Here is a 16,828-nt window from a genome sequence, read left to right as displayed (position 1 = left end):
CTGTAGCTGCAGTGAATCCAGCCTCCCTACTGGGGTAAAAGGAGGGAGGAGTGGAGTGTGGGTCTTGGAAGCTCAGCTGAGTGGCCCAGCCAGCAGAGAAGCACCTGGTCTTCCAAGGAGAAAGTTCTCCAGGAACATGCAGGCCCAGCGGTGTCCGAGGGGGTCAGCCTGAGCTCAGCCTACCTGTCCTTCAATGCCAGAATCCTAGAGCTCTTTAAATCGAGCCATGCCCTCACCTACCACAGCAGTGTACAGAGGGGAAAACTGAGTCTGGCAGGGGGCTGGGGCGTGGGGTGGGGACGTTCTCGAGGTTACGTGATCACAACATGGCAGAGTCCCTGTGAATGCAGGCGGTCCTACCCCACAGCCTGGGCCCTTAGTTCTGACTCCTCTGACCACTCAGAGAGGCAGAGAGTACAGAGCAGATGTAAAACAAAATGACAGGCAGATTTATGTGAAAAGATCCAAGGTCCTGTTTGACCACGAAGAAGCAATACAATAGTACCTTTAATTAGAGAGCTATTCTTTCAAAGACCCAGCACCAGATCTTCATGTTTAGTCATTCACCTTCACAGACTAGACTCTCCTGAGGAGAGGGAGGGAAAGTCTTCTCCCACACACTCACACACACTCACACACACTCACGCACACAGTCATGCACAGGTATGCACACACATTGTCCGTCTTCCACTGGCCTCAGAGCTTTCCATTTTCTCATCACATGTGGGAATGGGTTCCTTCTGCAAACTGGTCAGAGCTTAGAAAAGGAAGCTCATGAGTTTGGGACAAGATCAAGTCCCACACAACTTGGGTGGCTGCCCATGCTGGCAAAGCTGAGTGAGTGAGCAGTCTCCTGACTTCCAGCCCAGCTCTCCCTGCCCCCCACCCCTTTCCTGTCTGCTGTCTGCACAGTGTTAGCTCCCTTCAAAGGGAGCCCCTTTAAAGCTGCTGTCTGGATTCTGCTCCCACGAAGCCCCAGGCACTTCTGGATGGGGGCAGAAAGCAAGGGGGACTGGGAAGGGGGTGGAGGCATCTCCTTCCCCTGACACTTTCCCCACTCTGCCCTCTCCTCTCTCACGAGCAAGACGCAACTGCTCTTGACAGCGCTATTTTTAGCAGTCCTCAGGCTGTCAGCTCTGGGACATGTTCTCTGTGTGTTCCCTGGAGCTTTCCCACCCTGCTGTCACTCTCAGGAGGAAGGAGAGGGACTGGGAAGGCAGTCTGCCTGGGTCTCGGGCCCAGCGCGCTTTCCCTGGTGGGTTAATAGTGCACAACAGTGATAAGCGTCTGAGAGCTCTGGTTCAAATCCCAGCACTTCAGTTAGCCTAGACACCTTGGGTAGGTTGCCTAGCTCTTCTCAACCTCAGTTTCCCCTTCATATATGTAAGACGCTTAGCGCTGGACCTGGCCTAGCACCTGACAGCTATTACTTTTTAGTCCGCTTACTTCCAGGACCTGCTGTAAGGCTGACCTCACAGCCTGAGGCATGCTGTGGAGGTCCTGCTTTGGAATAGGGGCAGCAACCTTGGCACCTAACCCCAGTCTCTACAGGTGACCTCCAGCTGTCAGAGCCCCAGTCTCAAACCTTCTCTCTCTTTAGTCCTTTCAGAAGTCATCAGACACTTCAACCCCTCTGTTCTGAGGCCCGTGTGCACCCCTGGGAAGAGTGTAGTACCCCACAGCAGTGCTGAGTAAGTCCCTTTTCGGGTTCTCTCCAGGGCTGTGTATTCCTGTCAGTCTCAGGCATCTGGGCAAGAGGAATTGGGCAAGGGGTGAAGGGGGTGGCATAGTCAAAGCGGTTTAAAAATAGAGGTCTGCATTAAGTCAAAACCAAAATGCATCTCCTGAGCTGATTTCAGTCTGCCTGACGGGCCTAATTTTAAAAATCAGGTCAACATCTGCCCTCTAGGAGGCAGGGATGGTGCAGTGTAGCCTTGGGCTCCGAAGCTGGCATCTGGGCTGGGGCAAGGGGTGAGCTTCCAGCCCTGGGCAAAGTTATATTTTGTCCAATAAACTGTTTTTCTCTTTGCTCTCCTCCCACTGTGCAGAGACTTGTGGATTCAGGCAAAAGAACTGGTGAGAAGCATGAAGGAGAACCAGGTAAGAATCCGTCTGACTCTGGTTGGGGCTGCCCATGTCTGCTGTGAGGCAATCCGACCAAAGACACCAGCCATGGCCCTGCAGCCATTGCGCCCTGAACTTGGTAACCAGGGCAGCCTGGGTGCTCCAAAAATGCCTCCTGTGGTGACTGGAGGCCATTAAAACACCAGGCCTTTTTGTGCACAGTGGTGTTCTGGGTGGTCCCCCCAAAAGTCAGCAGATGGACTCAGTGACCTCTCCCATAAGGAGGTGGTTGAGAGCTTGGGTTCCAGAGGGAGACTGGTTTGAGTGGGAACCCTGAATTCACCTATTAGCTGTGCGATATTAGGTAAGGCTCTGAACCTCTCTAAGCCTTAGTTTTCCCATTTATAAACCGGGCATAATAAAAGAGGCTGCAGAACAGGGCTTAGGGAGGATTCCATGAGGTGTTGGGGGGTCCCTGGCACAGAGGCAATGTTCAAGGAAAGCCTGCGGTTGTCCTTGTCGTTGAGGTGGAGATTGGTGTTATTATTAACGACCATATTCATTTTAGTTCTGAAGTGGAGTCTTCTGTAACATACATGCCGGGGCCCTGGTACCCACTCTTCTAGCAGTTCACACACTTTTTACTTGGTAACTCATGAGTTTGTAATAAGGATTCTCCAATCTTTGTGCTCTCCTTATGGCAAGTATCAAATCAGGGCAAGCCCTGCTGCCAAGCTGGCTCTAGCCAAGAGCTGAGCTTGGAACTCTGGAACCAAGGTGAGCTGCTGTCTCAACCAGCCATGCATTCATGAAAGAGCTTAGGCATTAAAACCAGGTTATATAGGGACAGGGACAAATACAGGAACTATAAACCAAAGAGTTGATTTCCCCCTAACAAGAGAATTCGAGAATTTCTGGAGTAATCATAACATTCTGGAAAAGCTGGGAGATCTTGAATCCAACTCCATAATTTTACAGATGAGGAAACTGAAGTCCAGAAGTCATGCGACCTGTCCAAGTTCACACAGCTGGTTAGAGCTAAAATCTAACGTGTCTGATTCACAGTTCAGGGCTCCTCAGCTACATCACGCTACCTCTTAGAGAACAAAACACGAGTTTATTTTTGGTTCCACAAGCGACACATGTTTATTACAGAAAAATCAGAAAATATAGATAAACACAAAGAATATTATCCAGAGATAATGACTATTGACAACTCAGTGTATATCCCCTTCTACATCTTTTCCAAGCATAATTATTCCAATCACATATGTATATTTTATAAAACAAGGATGTTATTAGATGTACATAGTTTTTATAGCCTGCTTTTCTCAATATATTTCCCATGACAATAATTACATTTTCCAACATAATTTTAATAGCTTCATAGCATTTCATTTTATGAGTGTTTCATGATTTACACAGCAATTCCCTATTTTCGATATTTATGTTGTTTCTAGTTTTTTACTGTTATGAACAAGGCTTAGTTGTTGTAGCTAAACCTTTCGTGTATTCTTATTTCCTTAAAATACATTTTGGGAAATGGAATTGTTGGATCAAAGGGAATGCTCTTAAAAAATACTTTTTGATGTACTTTTCCAATTTCTCTTCTAGAGTGGTAATACCACTTTAGATTTCTACCATATACTTCGTTTGGAAACAAATCCATAAATATGATGTTATGGGAGTCAGTGTATGAAATTGAAAGACAAGGACAGAAAGTTCTTTTGGTACAAGGTCTTACTGCTATCTCTTTTTGATGCCGTTGCCCTTTTCTTCAGCAACTTGACTTTCAAAATGACTGGAAGCTCATCAATGTGTTCTTCAGTAATGCGAACCAGTGTCACCTGTGTCTCCCCACCCAACAGGTAAACTGCAAGTTGGGAGGCAGAGGGATTGAAAACAGGTACAGAGTGAATGAACCTGCCTGAGCTGCACGTGTCAGGCTGGGTCTGATGGTACCTATTTCATAGTTAAGACAGGTGGGTGGATGGATGGGTGAGTGGGTTGTTGGGGGATGGATGGAGGGAGGGATGGACAGACAGACAGACAGACAGACAGATAGATAGATAGATAGATACATGTCAAGCAACATATACAGGGGCAGGAATTTTTAACTTATGCATACTTCATATCAGGAAAATGAAAATTGAGTTACAGATAAGTTGAGTCAACAATCATTCTGCAACTGAAGAAAATAGGCTTCCTAATTAAAAATCACTTTTCCTCTTTTAACTCTGATTTCATTTAAGTACTGAATTTAGGAAATAAAGCAGGATGTGTACTCTTGTTATCACCTCTTGAACTCTACTACGCCATGAACTCTAGTTGTAACGGGAAGCCTACTGTTTTTGTAGATAGATTGTATTCTCCAGGCTATTTAGCTTTCCTGGAGACAGAACAGGAAAGATGTGGCTTCATTTATTATTTATGTCAGTGACAATCCAGGACTTCATTCTTTACTGAAGATTGTCCGGGTTAGAATCAATTGAAAGTGTAAGGGGTGGCTTAGATACCTGGGCTACGGTGATATAAATGGCACACAGATTCTTCTTCAGGAGTCTGAAACTGGCCCTGCCCCTTATGGCAGACCAAGTACCAGCCGACTGTCCTCTCAACCACCTTCCAGGCCTCTGCCAGGCTATGGCACAGGCATGGGTTGAAGTTTCTTGAGGTTCCTTTACCCTTCTCCCATAGCATATACTCTGGCCCTCCTCCAAATGCCCCGTGGTCCGCCTGGCTCTGGGCCTACCACTAAACGCCCCTTCCTTTATTGATGTTGGGTCCTGGGAGAATGCTGACAGAAGCCTACCTTCCATGACCAGCTCTCGTTGAACAATATTCCTTCGGTGATTTTCAGATTGTAGATTGAAGTATATTATGAGTCAAAAATCAGTTTCAAAGATTACAACCAAAATTATAAATATAGAAATAGAATAAACTATAACACATCAGTATTCATGGCATATGGCAAGGTAAGTGTTGGTTCATGATTATTTTTGTTTCATTTCTAGATAGATATGTATCCTGCGTTGTGATATGAAACATCTAACACTGTGGGTCATGTTCAAAATAATTTGAAGAAAAGTGCCTAGAGTAGATTCTTAAACATAGAATTATTGCTAATTTGATGCATATACTTTAAGTTTTAATGGGTAGTGAGTATCTAATTGCCCGCCAATGTAGCTGAACCCATTTATATTCTAATATTCTGGGACCAATTCCAATGTGCGGGGTGTTTTCCACACCAGCAAGCAATTGTCAGACACCAGCTGGGTGTCCTACAATTCAACTCAATTCTGACACTGTCTACCTGGAGATAGTTCAGATCCCACAGATTAAGGGCTCACAAGACCTCCCTCCTACTACACACACACACACACACACACACACACACACACACACACTCACACTCACACTCACTCCAGACACCAGTACAAATTTCAGATTGTCACCTAAGCTTCTGACCAACTGGTTATAGTTTGAAGCTTCCAATAACCCCCTCGTTGGGTTTGGTTAATTTTCTAGAGCAGCTCACAGAACTCAGAGAAACATTTTACTTACTAGATCATCAGTTTATTACAGAAGGACATAACTCAGGAACAGCCAGATGGAAGAGATGCCCAGAGCAAGGTGTGGGGAATGGGTAAGAGGGTGCAGAGCTGCCGTGCCTTCTCCAGGCACCACTTTCCCAGCACCTCCATGTGTTTACCCATTGGGAAACTCTCTGAATCCATCCTTTTTGGTTTTCATGAAGGCTTCATTATATAAGCATGATGGATAAAATCATTGGCCATTGGCAATGGATTCAACCTTCAGACCCTCTCGCCTTCCCCAGAGGTCAGAGGGGTGGGACTGAAAGGTCCCACTCTCTAAGCACATGGTTGGTTCTCCTGGCAACCAGTTCCCATCCTTAGGTGAGGTCCAAAATTCACATCATTAACATAAAAAAGATACCTCTCATCAGGAAATTTCTGTGGTTTTAGGAGCTCTGCCAGAAAAGGGGATGGAGACCAAATAAATGTTTATTATAAATCACAATATCACATATCTCACCGGTGTCTGAGAGCACCCATTCCCTATCACCTTTCTGACATTTGTTAGCAAACTTATTAATTTTTGTCAATATGTGAAATTCCCTCAAGATCTAGTCATGTTGCTACATACATATGGATTGAGTTTATTCACACTTAGCACCTCATACTTTGAACTGGTTGTAAACACGTAACAAAAGTTATCATGCCTTACTCCTAGTTTCTAAATGGCTACACACCAGTGACTCGATCGCCATAAATTTAGCTCATTGTAGCAATGCTTATTAGCATCCACTCAAGTTCCCTCTTTATTGCATTTTGTCTTTTGTCTTGATTTTCCTTTTGCACAAAAGACTACCAAGGCTTTGGAGCCTAGAATAAATCCCACCTCCACTTCTGTTTCTCCCAAAGGACTTTGTGGCTCCTAGATCTGGCTCTCAGCCCTTTGGCCTGGGCTTGCCAGCTCCTCTCTTCACGCCACCAGTCCCATGTCTGCTGCCCAGACCCACCACTCACCTCCTGGTATTCCTGTGGGTGCCCTTGGCTACAGGTCCCTCTTCAAGCTAACCCAGTGGCTTGGCTCACAGGCCATCAGAGAAGCCCTTGCGCAGCATTTTTGCATTCCTAAAGCACATCCCAGGTACCATCTCTCCTCAGGCCTTGTTCTATGAGTCCCAAGGTGCCTCTGAGCACAAGGGCAAGGCTGAGAGGGGGGCTCCAGGCTTCTAGTTGACTTCACAGAGCAGCCCTCCCTTACCTGTGTCACAGGTAAAATTTCCTGAAGTTGTTCATATGAGAAAAGGTGTTTTCCTTTTAAGAAGAAATGATACACTCCCGTTCTGCCCTACTTAGGACCTGAAATTTTTCTTCCCTTTGGGCTCCTTTTATAGGAAATAGACAAGAGCCCATGTCCACATTTATTCTTCGGGGGTTTCTTAAGACCAAAGTCCTAAGAGAGGAAGAATATTATCACTAGGCAGTGACAATGCTTCTTCAGGGCTGCTATGGTGGGTCCAGCTATTCAAAGGCAGGTGTTTCAGAGGTAACTGGAAACCTGGCTTATTGCAGTGGTGTGGGCATGCTTTTAGGGTCTGCACTCTATTCACTGCTCTCCTGTTAATGTCTAGTTTCGTTAACGAGTAAGTCAAAAATCAGTTAAGAGAAGAGAGGAAAAAAATGAAGGAAGAAAACTCAAAGCCAATGACAGTGCAAGAAAATATGTACAGTTATTTGTTGCAAATGCCTTTAGAAGCAGGTATCAACATTTCCAAGGGTACATTGGCAGGATGATTCAAGAAACCTAAAAGTGTGTGATCTTTTTCTGAATACTCCTACCCCTTAGAATAAATCCCAAGGAAATAATTTATTAGAAAAAGCTAAGTCTTGTCTCAGGCACATGGTTGATAATAGAGTATTCTTCTGATTCTGGGGGCAAAAGATATAAATGGAAACATGCAAGTTCATTGGGAAAAACAAGCTTTTTCCTGACTTTGGGTTCAAGGGGGAGTTTATTATGTGTGACCTTAGAGATGAGGGACGTTTTATAGGAGTACAATGTCTTCCACTAAGAAACAGGGACAGTCAGTTGGTAGCCAAGTGACAACCATTCAGTACCTGGAGTGACTGTGTGGGCCCCGATTCATTCTGCAGTCCTGAACAAGCACCTTAACAAAGAGGTTTCTAAAGCAGGGTTTGCAGTCGGGGGAAAACCATGCAGGGATCCCCAGTGTCCCTGGGGAAGAGGGATCCCCTGGATGTGGTATAGATGGGCAGCGAGGACCTTTCGAGACAGAGTTCCCAAAGCTCTTCAGAAGGACAAGTGAGTTGTTTAATGTCGTGCTCTGGGAGAGACTCACTTAGACGGAAGATGATGAGGCAGGAGTCTTCATTGCAGGCTGTGGCCACAGAGTGAGCAGAACTAGCTTCCAGAGGATATCCTGGCACCAAAGCAGGGAGTTAGGAGTGGGGAGACTGCCCTACAGGCGGTCCCAGCCCGAGGGACTGTCACCTGTCTCCAGAGTCACTGCCTATGTGTCCCCAGGAAATAGAACAGCTCCTGGGCCTCGCTTGTCTTCCTGTCTGAGCCAAGTCGCCTCAGGGGACAGCCAGTTTACAGGCAGTGTCTTGTTATGAAGTTTATTTCTGTTGGCTGTTTTTTGTTTGTTTGTTTTGTTTATTTACCCTGAAAAGGTTAACCAGGTCTGTTTTTTGTTGTTGTTGTTTTGTTTTGTTATCACCAGCATCTGTTTGTAAGGTGCTCTTATTTACTTATTTTCATTACTTGCAAAGAATTGGGTGGGTAGGGGATATCTTGAAATATTCCGTGCAGGAGCCCTTTTCTTACTAGTGGAAAATATGGCAGGGGGAGGTCTAGGAAAAGAGTGCCATGTAGAAGTTTTGAGGTCCATCTAGGTCCTTAAATCCAAGGGTAATTATGTTCCCCTTTTGACCTGATTTTCTACAGATAAAAGTGTTAGTTTCTGGGAGGAAGTCCTCTCTCCCATCCCTTGATGTGATCTTTAGAATTGTCTTGACCTTGAGTTTGCCCTTCCCTAATATGGAGCTTCTCATTTGGTGGAGGTTGGTTATTTTCCTGGTATACGATGGGTTGGGGAAGTCAGAAAATGGACAAAAATCCTAAGAAGCTCTGGGAACTCTACCCTCATTTGCGAGAAACTGGGGCTAGTTAGGGCCTTTGGCACTGTTGAGGGCGGGGGTTGGGGAGAGGAGGCCTGCCTGACCCCCATGTCACCTGTCCCAACCTATGCTCAGCACATTTCTCCTCTCACAGCAAAGACACATGATGGCTAACATGGACAAGCTGACTAGGACACTGGACTACCTGCTCCAGGAGGTAAGGCTTGCAGCTTCCCCAGCTCTGTGGGACCATGCACCCAGAGCTTTCTTATGGATGCCTTCCGCAGCCAAGAGAAAGCTGCACTTCCAAGGGCTGGCAGGGCAGGTTCTGGTTACTCTCAAATGGGGTGAGAAACTCAAACTGGGGTGAGAAAAATGGAGAGGTGCCAGACCTGCCATGAGAGAGATCAAGGCCCTAGGGAAAGGGTCTGGAGGAGCCAGTCTTTTACCCTTTTAATGAAAACCTAGGTCAGCTAGGGAGCCCTTCATTCTTACAAAAGATGTTTCTGACACAGACTTCTGGGGGAGGAAGAAGGAATAGAGTACAGTTCTTCCCGGGGGACCTGGTGACTCCATTCTCTCCGGAGGCCTTTCTGTGACTGCGTCTGGGGCAGTGATAGCTGGGATAGGCCTTGAGAACCTTCAGGGCTTTCCTTTCTCGAGTGACCATAGTGAACCTGCAAGTTCTGAGATTCCAAGGGAAACTCTGTGGCTCGCACCCACCCCTTACCTCCCGGGGGAGGCAGCGTTTCCGTCGGAGAGGGCCTCGAGTCCTGGCGTCACCATGGTCCTGCTCCCCTGTGGACACGTGGTGGGGAGGTGTCCTGCCTATCATGAGGGATGGTGAATGACCCATCCCTCAACCAGCAGGCTGGCAGCTTTGGACAAACCCCAACCAAACACCTGTCAAAGAGGCCCCATCATGCTCAGCCAGACCCCAAATGGGCTCAAACCAGGGGTTCCCTGGGCAGTGATGGTGACTTTGCAAATATTTGTTTTTCTCCCTTGTCTTCTCTTAGGTCCCCAAAGCGTTCGTGAACCTGGTGGATCTCTCTGAGGCTGTAGGGGTGTCTCGCTGGCATCAGGGGACCCATCTTAGGTAAAAAGGGGAGTGGAATGTGACCAGCATATGTTGAGTGGCTGCCAGGTACCAGGTACTGCATGGGGCACTTCACGTGCGTTAATCCTATGAGGGAAATTCAAAGGATAGAAGCTGAGAGAGAGTAAGCAATGTGTGCAAAGCTCATGAGATCACGCAGCTAGTGGGTGAAGTCCGCCACGTATTGTTTGGGGGACTGAGTCAAAGGATGAGCTATTCAGTCTGGCTGATGTAGTGCCAATGACCAGCCCCCTCCACAGTGATTTGAGAATTTAAAAAACGGGTTTGGCAAAGCATCCACAAGCCAAGAAGTGATAACTTCTAGAAACTGGAAAGAACAAAACTTAGCCTAAATGAATTTTATCTTCACAGGACATGATTCTCATATATTTCTGATATTTGTCATAGAATTTAAACTCCTTTAACCCAAGTCCTAAGATTTCTGGGTTTGCACCCAGAAAAGAAGTTCACGTGAATAAAAGTCAGGGTAGAGACTGCTGAAGGTGGGGCCAATGGAAAGGAGGGTTTTGAAGAGAAAGGACACACAGAGTTGGGGGAGGAAGAACTGGAAGTGGGTTTCTGGTATGGAAGCAATGAGAGAGGTGGTGTATCAGGAGGTGGTGAGAGGGCTTGTGACTCCATATCCCTTCCCCACCCCGAGGAAGGGACAGCTGGGAACCAGATCACAACTGTACCTTTCCACTCTACCCTTTATTCTCTTCAACATGTGCTTCCTTCCTTTTGTACTCTCTAAGACTTCCAAATTCTCCTTCCCCACTCTCTGGGCAATGCCCAGGTCCCTCTGGCTTCCTTGTTTTCCCATGGGCAGCCTGAATGGCCCCGCTCACATTTCCTGCTTGTTTTAACCTGCAGCCCTGCAGCAGAGCCCTGCCACTGCTCAGGGGACACCTCGAAGCTGTCAAAGGTTGTGTCACAGTGGTTCTATCAGGTGAGCCCATTCTGGGAAACTGGCAGGTGGCTCTTAGGGCCAGGGTGTCATGGAAGAGAGCGGGGTGGTAGGGACTATCAGGGTGCGAATTTGCTATAGTAGGACTTCTCCAACTGAGTTCAGGTCCAGAGACAGCTACTCTAAGTTCACTCCCCATGATGACCCTGTATTCCTGTCTGTAAAGTAGGGATGACAGTATTGGCAGATTGGGGTGAGGGTGGGGGTATGAGGGGACAGGGAAAAGGTAGTAAAGGACTTTGCAGATTCCTTCAGAAATGGTTCTGCTTCTCATCACTGCTTACACCATTGCCTCTGTGGCTGGTGAGCTGGTTTTGCCCAAACTAGGCTTTTACCCCAGACTACAGCCCAAGGGCAATCCAGGGTCCCCAAAGATGTGCTTTCTAGTATAGAGAACAGACCCCAGGAGAGTGAGGATGGCTCAGCGGAGGCCATCGTCCCTATCAGCACATGGCTCAAAGCACAATTCCTGTTGCCATGTGTTCACATGATTTTTGTTTAAGAAGAAAGTTATATATGAAGCTGTGTGGCACTTGTGTCACTCCAGAAATAACATGTTCTGTATGGTAAATGGTGGATCCCTCTACAGAACTTGGCCCTTGGACAGAGCACGGGGGCCCTACCCGTGTGCCGAGCTGGTATAGCCTTGAGCTCCCAGAGAATATGTTTCAGGTCTATCTATCTCTGGTATTACCTGAAGCTGGAGCTTCAGAGGAAAATGAAAACCCGATTTAGTTCATCAAAAGGTCCAAAGGGTGAGACAAGAGGGAGCTTCCTAATAGCCCTCAATTCAGAACAGCGTGTGGTGGTGATTATGACCGAGGGGCTGCTGAGCACTCCCGGGTTGGACGATGGGGCAGGCTGTGGCTTGTGCTTGCTCCTTAATGCACATCTCTGCTCCCTTCTTCAGGAAAGCTGGGAACGTCTCCTGGCCTCCAGCAAGTACAATGAGCAGGAGTCCTTCGCGGTGGTTTTCCAGCCCTTCTTCTACGAGACACTCTCGGTGAGTGAGGGTGGCCGTGAGAGCCTGGCCCACACCCACTCCTCCTCCCGCCCAGTTGGGCTTCACTGAGCCCAGGATTGTAGTCTGGGGGAGAGGGGGATGCTGCTATTGTGTTAGACTGTTTTCATGGTTTTCCCATGGGCTTGGAGAGCTCCATGAGGCAGAGCAGCCCAGAGGTAAAGAGCATGGATACGAGCCAGACGGCTCCTGGCTCTGAAATGGGCCAGCTGTGTGACCTTGGGCAAGGTGTTGGAACTCTGTAGCTTGATTCCTCATCTGTGAAATCAGTGCCACTATTAATATTCCCTCCCTCTAGGGTGGTTGTCAGGATCGCATGAGTAAATGTGTGTGAGGAACTTAGAGCAGGGCCTGGTGCTTGGGAAACCCTCAGGACCTCTTAGCTATTGTGACTTCTCAGAGTAAGAATTTCCAGGGCACCACATCACCCTCCTCCCTCTGCAGGGAGGGTAATTTGTGTCACTTCCCCCACCCCACGGTCACTGGGCAGATGCCCCTGGCCCCAGTGGAGTTCCCAGACTATGACCATCGTGGTGTGTCAATGCATGCTCAGCAGGGTCTCTCTGACACGGCTGAGGCTTCGCTGTGTGTCTGGGACAGTCCCTCCCTCTAGGCTTCTGCCTGTTGGAGTCACTGTGCCCCCTCCAGGACTTAAACGATGTTTAAATAGTGGTTTAAAAGGAGGGAGAGGAATATCAGCTCCCATCCCCTGCTCCTGCTCAGACCACATGTGACACTTTCCTGTCACCGCTCCTTCTGCTATTTAGTTCAGTAATGGAGAACTGCCTGATAATGACAAACAGCCAGAGGTTGACCTCCTGCAATCCCTCACCTCTGAGCCCTGATTCCACATGCGGTCCTCTAAGTGCCCGCCTTATTGATGTGGAAAGGGGCTGAGAGAAAGAGCCTGGACGGATCAGGACCACCCATGCCAGGGAGAGCCTCAAAGGGCATGACAGGTGCACCCCATCGTTGGGGGCGCACAAGGTTCTTATCTGGTTCTTTTTCAGAGGCAGCAGCCACTTCAGGATCCCACCACACTCGCCTTGAACCTCTGGAACAACATGGTGAGTGGCTGGGGGTCCCGGGAGGCTGCTGTGCCCGCCTGGGGGTTTGACCTACAGAAGGAGAGGCAAGGCTACCACCACTGCACCTACTCTGCCCACTGCTTTGCTGCAGGGGCTGCAGGGTGCCGGCAGGATCCCAGGGCGATGATTCTGGGCCACCAGGGAGCCTCCTCACACCTGGTGACAGCCCAGCTCTGGCAGCTGGGAGTTTCACCTCCTTGTCCCAGGGCCGTGCTGCAGCCCTGACAGTGCAGCCCCAGTCCCACTCTTCCCAGAGGCAGGGAAGTTTCTCCGGAGTCTGTGTGAGAGACTTCACTTGGAGTGGGGCACTCGGGAATGGCTCACACAGCAGTTCCAGGCCAGCTTTCCCTCACTTTACACGTAAGTGCCATGGTGTGGTTTCAAAGGCCCAGGATGGTGCCTGGGGTGCACATGGACTTTAGAGTGATGAAGACCTGGGTTCAAATCCTAATTCCAGCTCGCCAAAGTTGTGTGCACTTAGGGTCTCAACTCCCTTTCTGCAAAACCCAACACATGTCAAGTGTATAGCTCACCCCTGACCCACAGTGAGTACTTGACACAAGTTGGCCCTTCTTACTAGAACTATGACAGGCTTTCCCCACACCTTGAATGTTGCCCAGGGCTATCTGGGATTCATCAGTGGACGGAATATAATGTCAAAACTTTGAGACTTTCCAGGGCACCAGACAGAGACCTGATTTTGCCATTTCTTTTTTTTCCCCATCTAGCCCTATTTTTAGAATTCCAGTGACAGAAACTTGGTTTTCTTCTCCTTTGGATTAGAAACTTTCTTCTCCACCTTTTCAACTGATGTACTATGCTGAGTACTAAGAGCAGCTGTGTTTTAGTATGCATTTGCCAGTAAGACAGAAAGCAGAAAAGGGGGCGGGACCTGTCCCGGACAGCCCATATCAGTGGCAACGTACTATCCTTAAAAACAGCATTTCTTTGAACAAGGACCCTTGTCAGTGAGCCTGACCCTTGGGTGGAATATTTCCCCCAGGAAATTGTTGCTGATTTCCTGTGAAGGGCAGAGAAAAGTAACCTGACCTCTCCTGCAGGAGCTGTCCTCCCTCTACCCTCTCTCTCTGGGAGAGAAGGGCTCATTATTCCAGCTCAGCCAAACCTATCTTCTCCTCTTCCTATGTCACCTCTCTCCCAAACAACAAAAGTGCACCTACGACATGCCTTGCCCTGTGCTGGGTCCGAGGAAGGTACAGACACACACCAAATGACCTATGACCTCACTGAACCTAGGGTGTAGCTGGAAGGGTCAGGCAACCCAGAGGAACAAGAATAAACTTCCACTCAGCCAGCAGAGATGTGCTGGACTCCGAACCCAGCCAGAAGTGATATGGGCAAGAGGTCAGGAGAGCCCCCATGGTGGTGAGATTTGACTTTGTATGGTGTGTCAGAAGAGGTCAGGACAGACATTTTTATCAAGAGGACATTTATGAGCCAAGGACATGGAGAAAAGAAGGAGCCAAATGCATTAGCAAGAGGCAGCAGGAGGCTGGTCTGATGAGAGGAAACCATGGGGATAAGGAAGCCCCGAGAACCAATGAAGCACCTTGAACACCAGAAAGAGAAGCTGGAGAGAACAGATAGGGAGCAAGGGCTCCTCTCTCCCTCTTTCTGTCTTTGTCTCTCTTGCTATTGTCATCGGTGGTGGTGGTGGCAGTGATAACTACCTTTGCTGAGCCTGAGTAATGTCCATCCAAACAGGCATGCACAGTGCCCTATAGCCCACTTGAGGATGGGCACAGAGAGGAACAAAAGGTCTCACACTCAAGGCCAAAGGACTGGGACACAGTGGATGTGACCAGGCTATGAAGAGAAAGAGGTGGCTTTCCTGGGAGGACAGTCCCCCCGCTCTCTCCAGACCTGTCCAACCAATTACCAGTCATTTCCCAGTGAGAGTTCTCAGAGTTCTTGCAGCCAGGCCAGAGAAAAGGGAGGGGTCTCCCCAGGCGTATCTGTCCCCTGGCTTCCTCACCGGGGAATGGCCAGATCATCCCATGAGTCCTGGAGCGAGCACAGTGGCTAGAGTGCATAGACAGCTCCTGCAGACATGGACGAGTGCATGGGAAACTGGGAGGGTAAGCGATTAGGGCAAAGGCCACTGGGTGAGGAGCCAGAAAACCTGGATTCTGGTTTCAGCTGTTTTCGGGCGTTTCTTGAGGTGAGTCATGTGACCTTTCTTGGTCTCCATTTTCTCTATTTGCCAAAAGGCTTTAATGACCCTCAGCCAGCCTCCAAGGGCCTTGGGAAAATATAGGAGCGGTTCACCCTTGGGTTCATCTTGTGTCCTCCCAGGAAGCCAGGGGCCTCTCTGCATTCACCTCCTTCAGCCTCTGCTGTGTTGGGCTTAGCCACAGAGGTAAAAGCCAGATATGTCCGTCCATGCCCACATTCGCAGACACACAGCCCCTCATGTATGGGGAGCAGAGAGAGACCAGCGGCACTGCTGAGACCACAGGAGCCCAGGTTCTATGCTCCTATTCTTTCTCACGCCCAGGACTCAATGGTAGGGGTGGCTGTGCAGGGCCATGCCAGGGTCTACCCCCAATCCCCCAAAAGCCCCATCATAGGCATAAGCTCTGAGGGCCAGTGGAGGTCAAGTCCACACACTCGCATGCTTCTGAAACACACTGTCCCAGCAGAATGAGCCCCCCAGACTGAAGCTGAGCTCCTGACATAAAGCTGAGGAAGATTTTGTGTTGGGGACATATTTCTTTCCCTAGGCCCTTCCTGCCTTCTCTTCAATGTTTTCTGATCATGTTTATACAACAGTAATTTTAAAAAGACCCACCTTTGGGGAACTCATGTTCCAGATCCTTCCAGCCATCACTGACCCCCACCTTGTGCCAAGCCTTGTGCAGGGTGCAAGAGCCACAGGGCAGGATGAGAACACTCAGAAATTGTTCACAATTGAGTGGGCATTCTACTTGGACAGAATGTCTAAGGTCTCCTTCCCACCCCTCCCGCACTCCAAGTAATTTCAGGGCGTCAGGGAAGCTGTGCACAGCAGATATGAGCAATTAAAGGGCTGAAAAGTGGAGTAAGAACACAAACATTCCTGGCACGTACGTGCATTTGTGTGTTGCGTGGGTGGGAGAAGAGACACGTCAGGGGTCGTTTGAAGACACACATCATTGTCCATCCTCTCTGAGGACACAGGGTCAGGGTGGGTGTAAAGGGGAGCAGTGGAAGCAGGAAGGATGTAGGTGAATGACAAACATTTAGGACAAGGTTCTTAATGAAAATGGCTCTATTGGGAAAACCTATGAATTTTCCTTCTTTGAGGACCTTAAAAAAATGCTCTGCTGTATCTATTCTAACAGAATCATTAAGATGTGGCTCTTTCAATGTTTCTTTCTAGACGCTACCGTGTTTTCCTGAAAACAAGTTTGGGTCTTATATTAAGTTTTGCTCCAAAAGACGCCTTAGGGCTTCTGTTCAGGAGATGTCATCCTGAAAATTCATGCTAGGGCTTGTTTTCCGGTTAGGTCTTGTTTTCAGGGAAACATGGTATTATTGATTAAATTCTTGAAAGACTGAAGAGAAGAAAGCAGGCTAGATGAACACCTGGCCACCAACCCACTAAACGCTCCCTTCCAGGACACGTCTCAGCATTCGGGGTGGGACCTCCCATTTCTAGGAGTGTCTACCATCAGAATAAAACTGAAAGAAGCTGGAGTCCCCAGTTCCTCCTCCAGCCCTTGAGCAAAAGGGTTGCCACTCCTTTTCCAAATGATTAATTATACGCTCTTACCTGATTTGGTCCATTTGGGGGAAGAGCCAGTCCCAAGAAGGGTAAAGTTCTTTCCTGCTTCTGGTTTAGTGGGCACAGATTCTGGGATAAGATATTGCTGAAGAATCTAAAGTCCTCATGGAGAATGCCAAAGCCCGTAGCTG

The 16,828-nt window shown here is 48.3% G+C and overlaps 1 protein-coding gene across 1 annotated transcript in view; it reads left to right on the top strand.

The window, feature by feature from the left end:
* Nucleotides 1–16,828, top strand: part of PLB1 (phospholipase B1) — a gene marked incomplete at its 5' end in the record, with an annotated part of 118,382 nt that overhangs the window by 24,587 nt on the left and 76,967 nt on the right. Inside the window, 8 exons of the mRNA XM_081068441.1 lie at nucleotides 1,601–1,691; nucleotides 2,049–2,100; nucleotides 3,846–3,932; nucleotides 8,890–8,952; nucleotides 9,755–9,834; nucleotides 10,708–10,783; nucleotides 11,712–11,804; nucleotides 12,833–12,889. Of these exons, the coding sequence (XP_080924567.1) occupies nucleotides 1,601–1,691; nucleotides 2,049–2,100; nucleotides 3,846–3,932; nucleotides 8,890–8,952; nucleotides 9,755–9,834; nucleotides 10,708–10,783; nucleotides 11,712–11,804; nucleotides 12,833–12,889 (599 nt within the window). The remainder of the gene's footprint in view (nucleotides 1–1,600; nucleotides 1,692–2,048; nucleotides 2,101–3,845; nucleotides 3,933–8,889; nucleotides 8,953–9,754; nucleotides 9,835–10,707; nucleotides 10,784–11,711; nucleotides 11,805–12,832; nucleotides 12,890–16,828) is intronic.

The sequence above is a fragment of the Rhinolophus hipposideros genome (assembly GCF_964194185.1).
Source record: "Rhinolophus hipposideros genome assembly, chromosome: 12".
Lineage (NCBI taxonomy): Eukaryota > Metazoa > Chordata > Mammalia > Chiroptera > Rhinolophidae > Rhinolophus > Rhinolophus hipposideros.
Note: the sequence above shows the minus strand (reverse complement) of the source record. Positions and strands in the feature narration are given on the sequence as shown.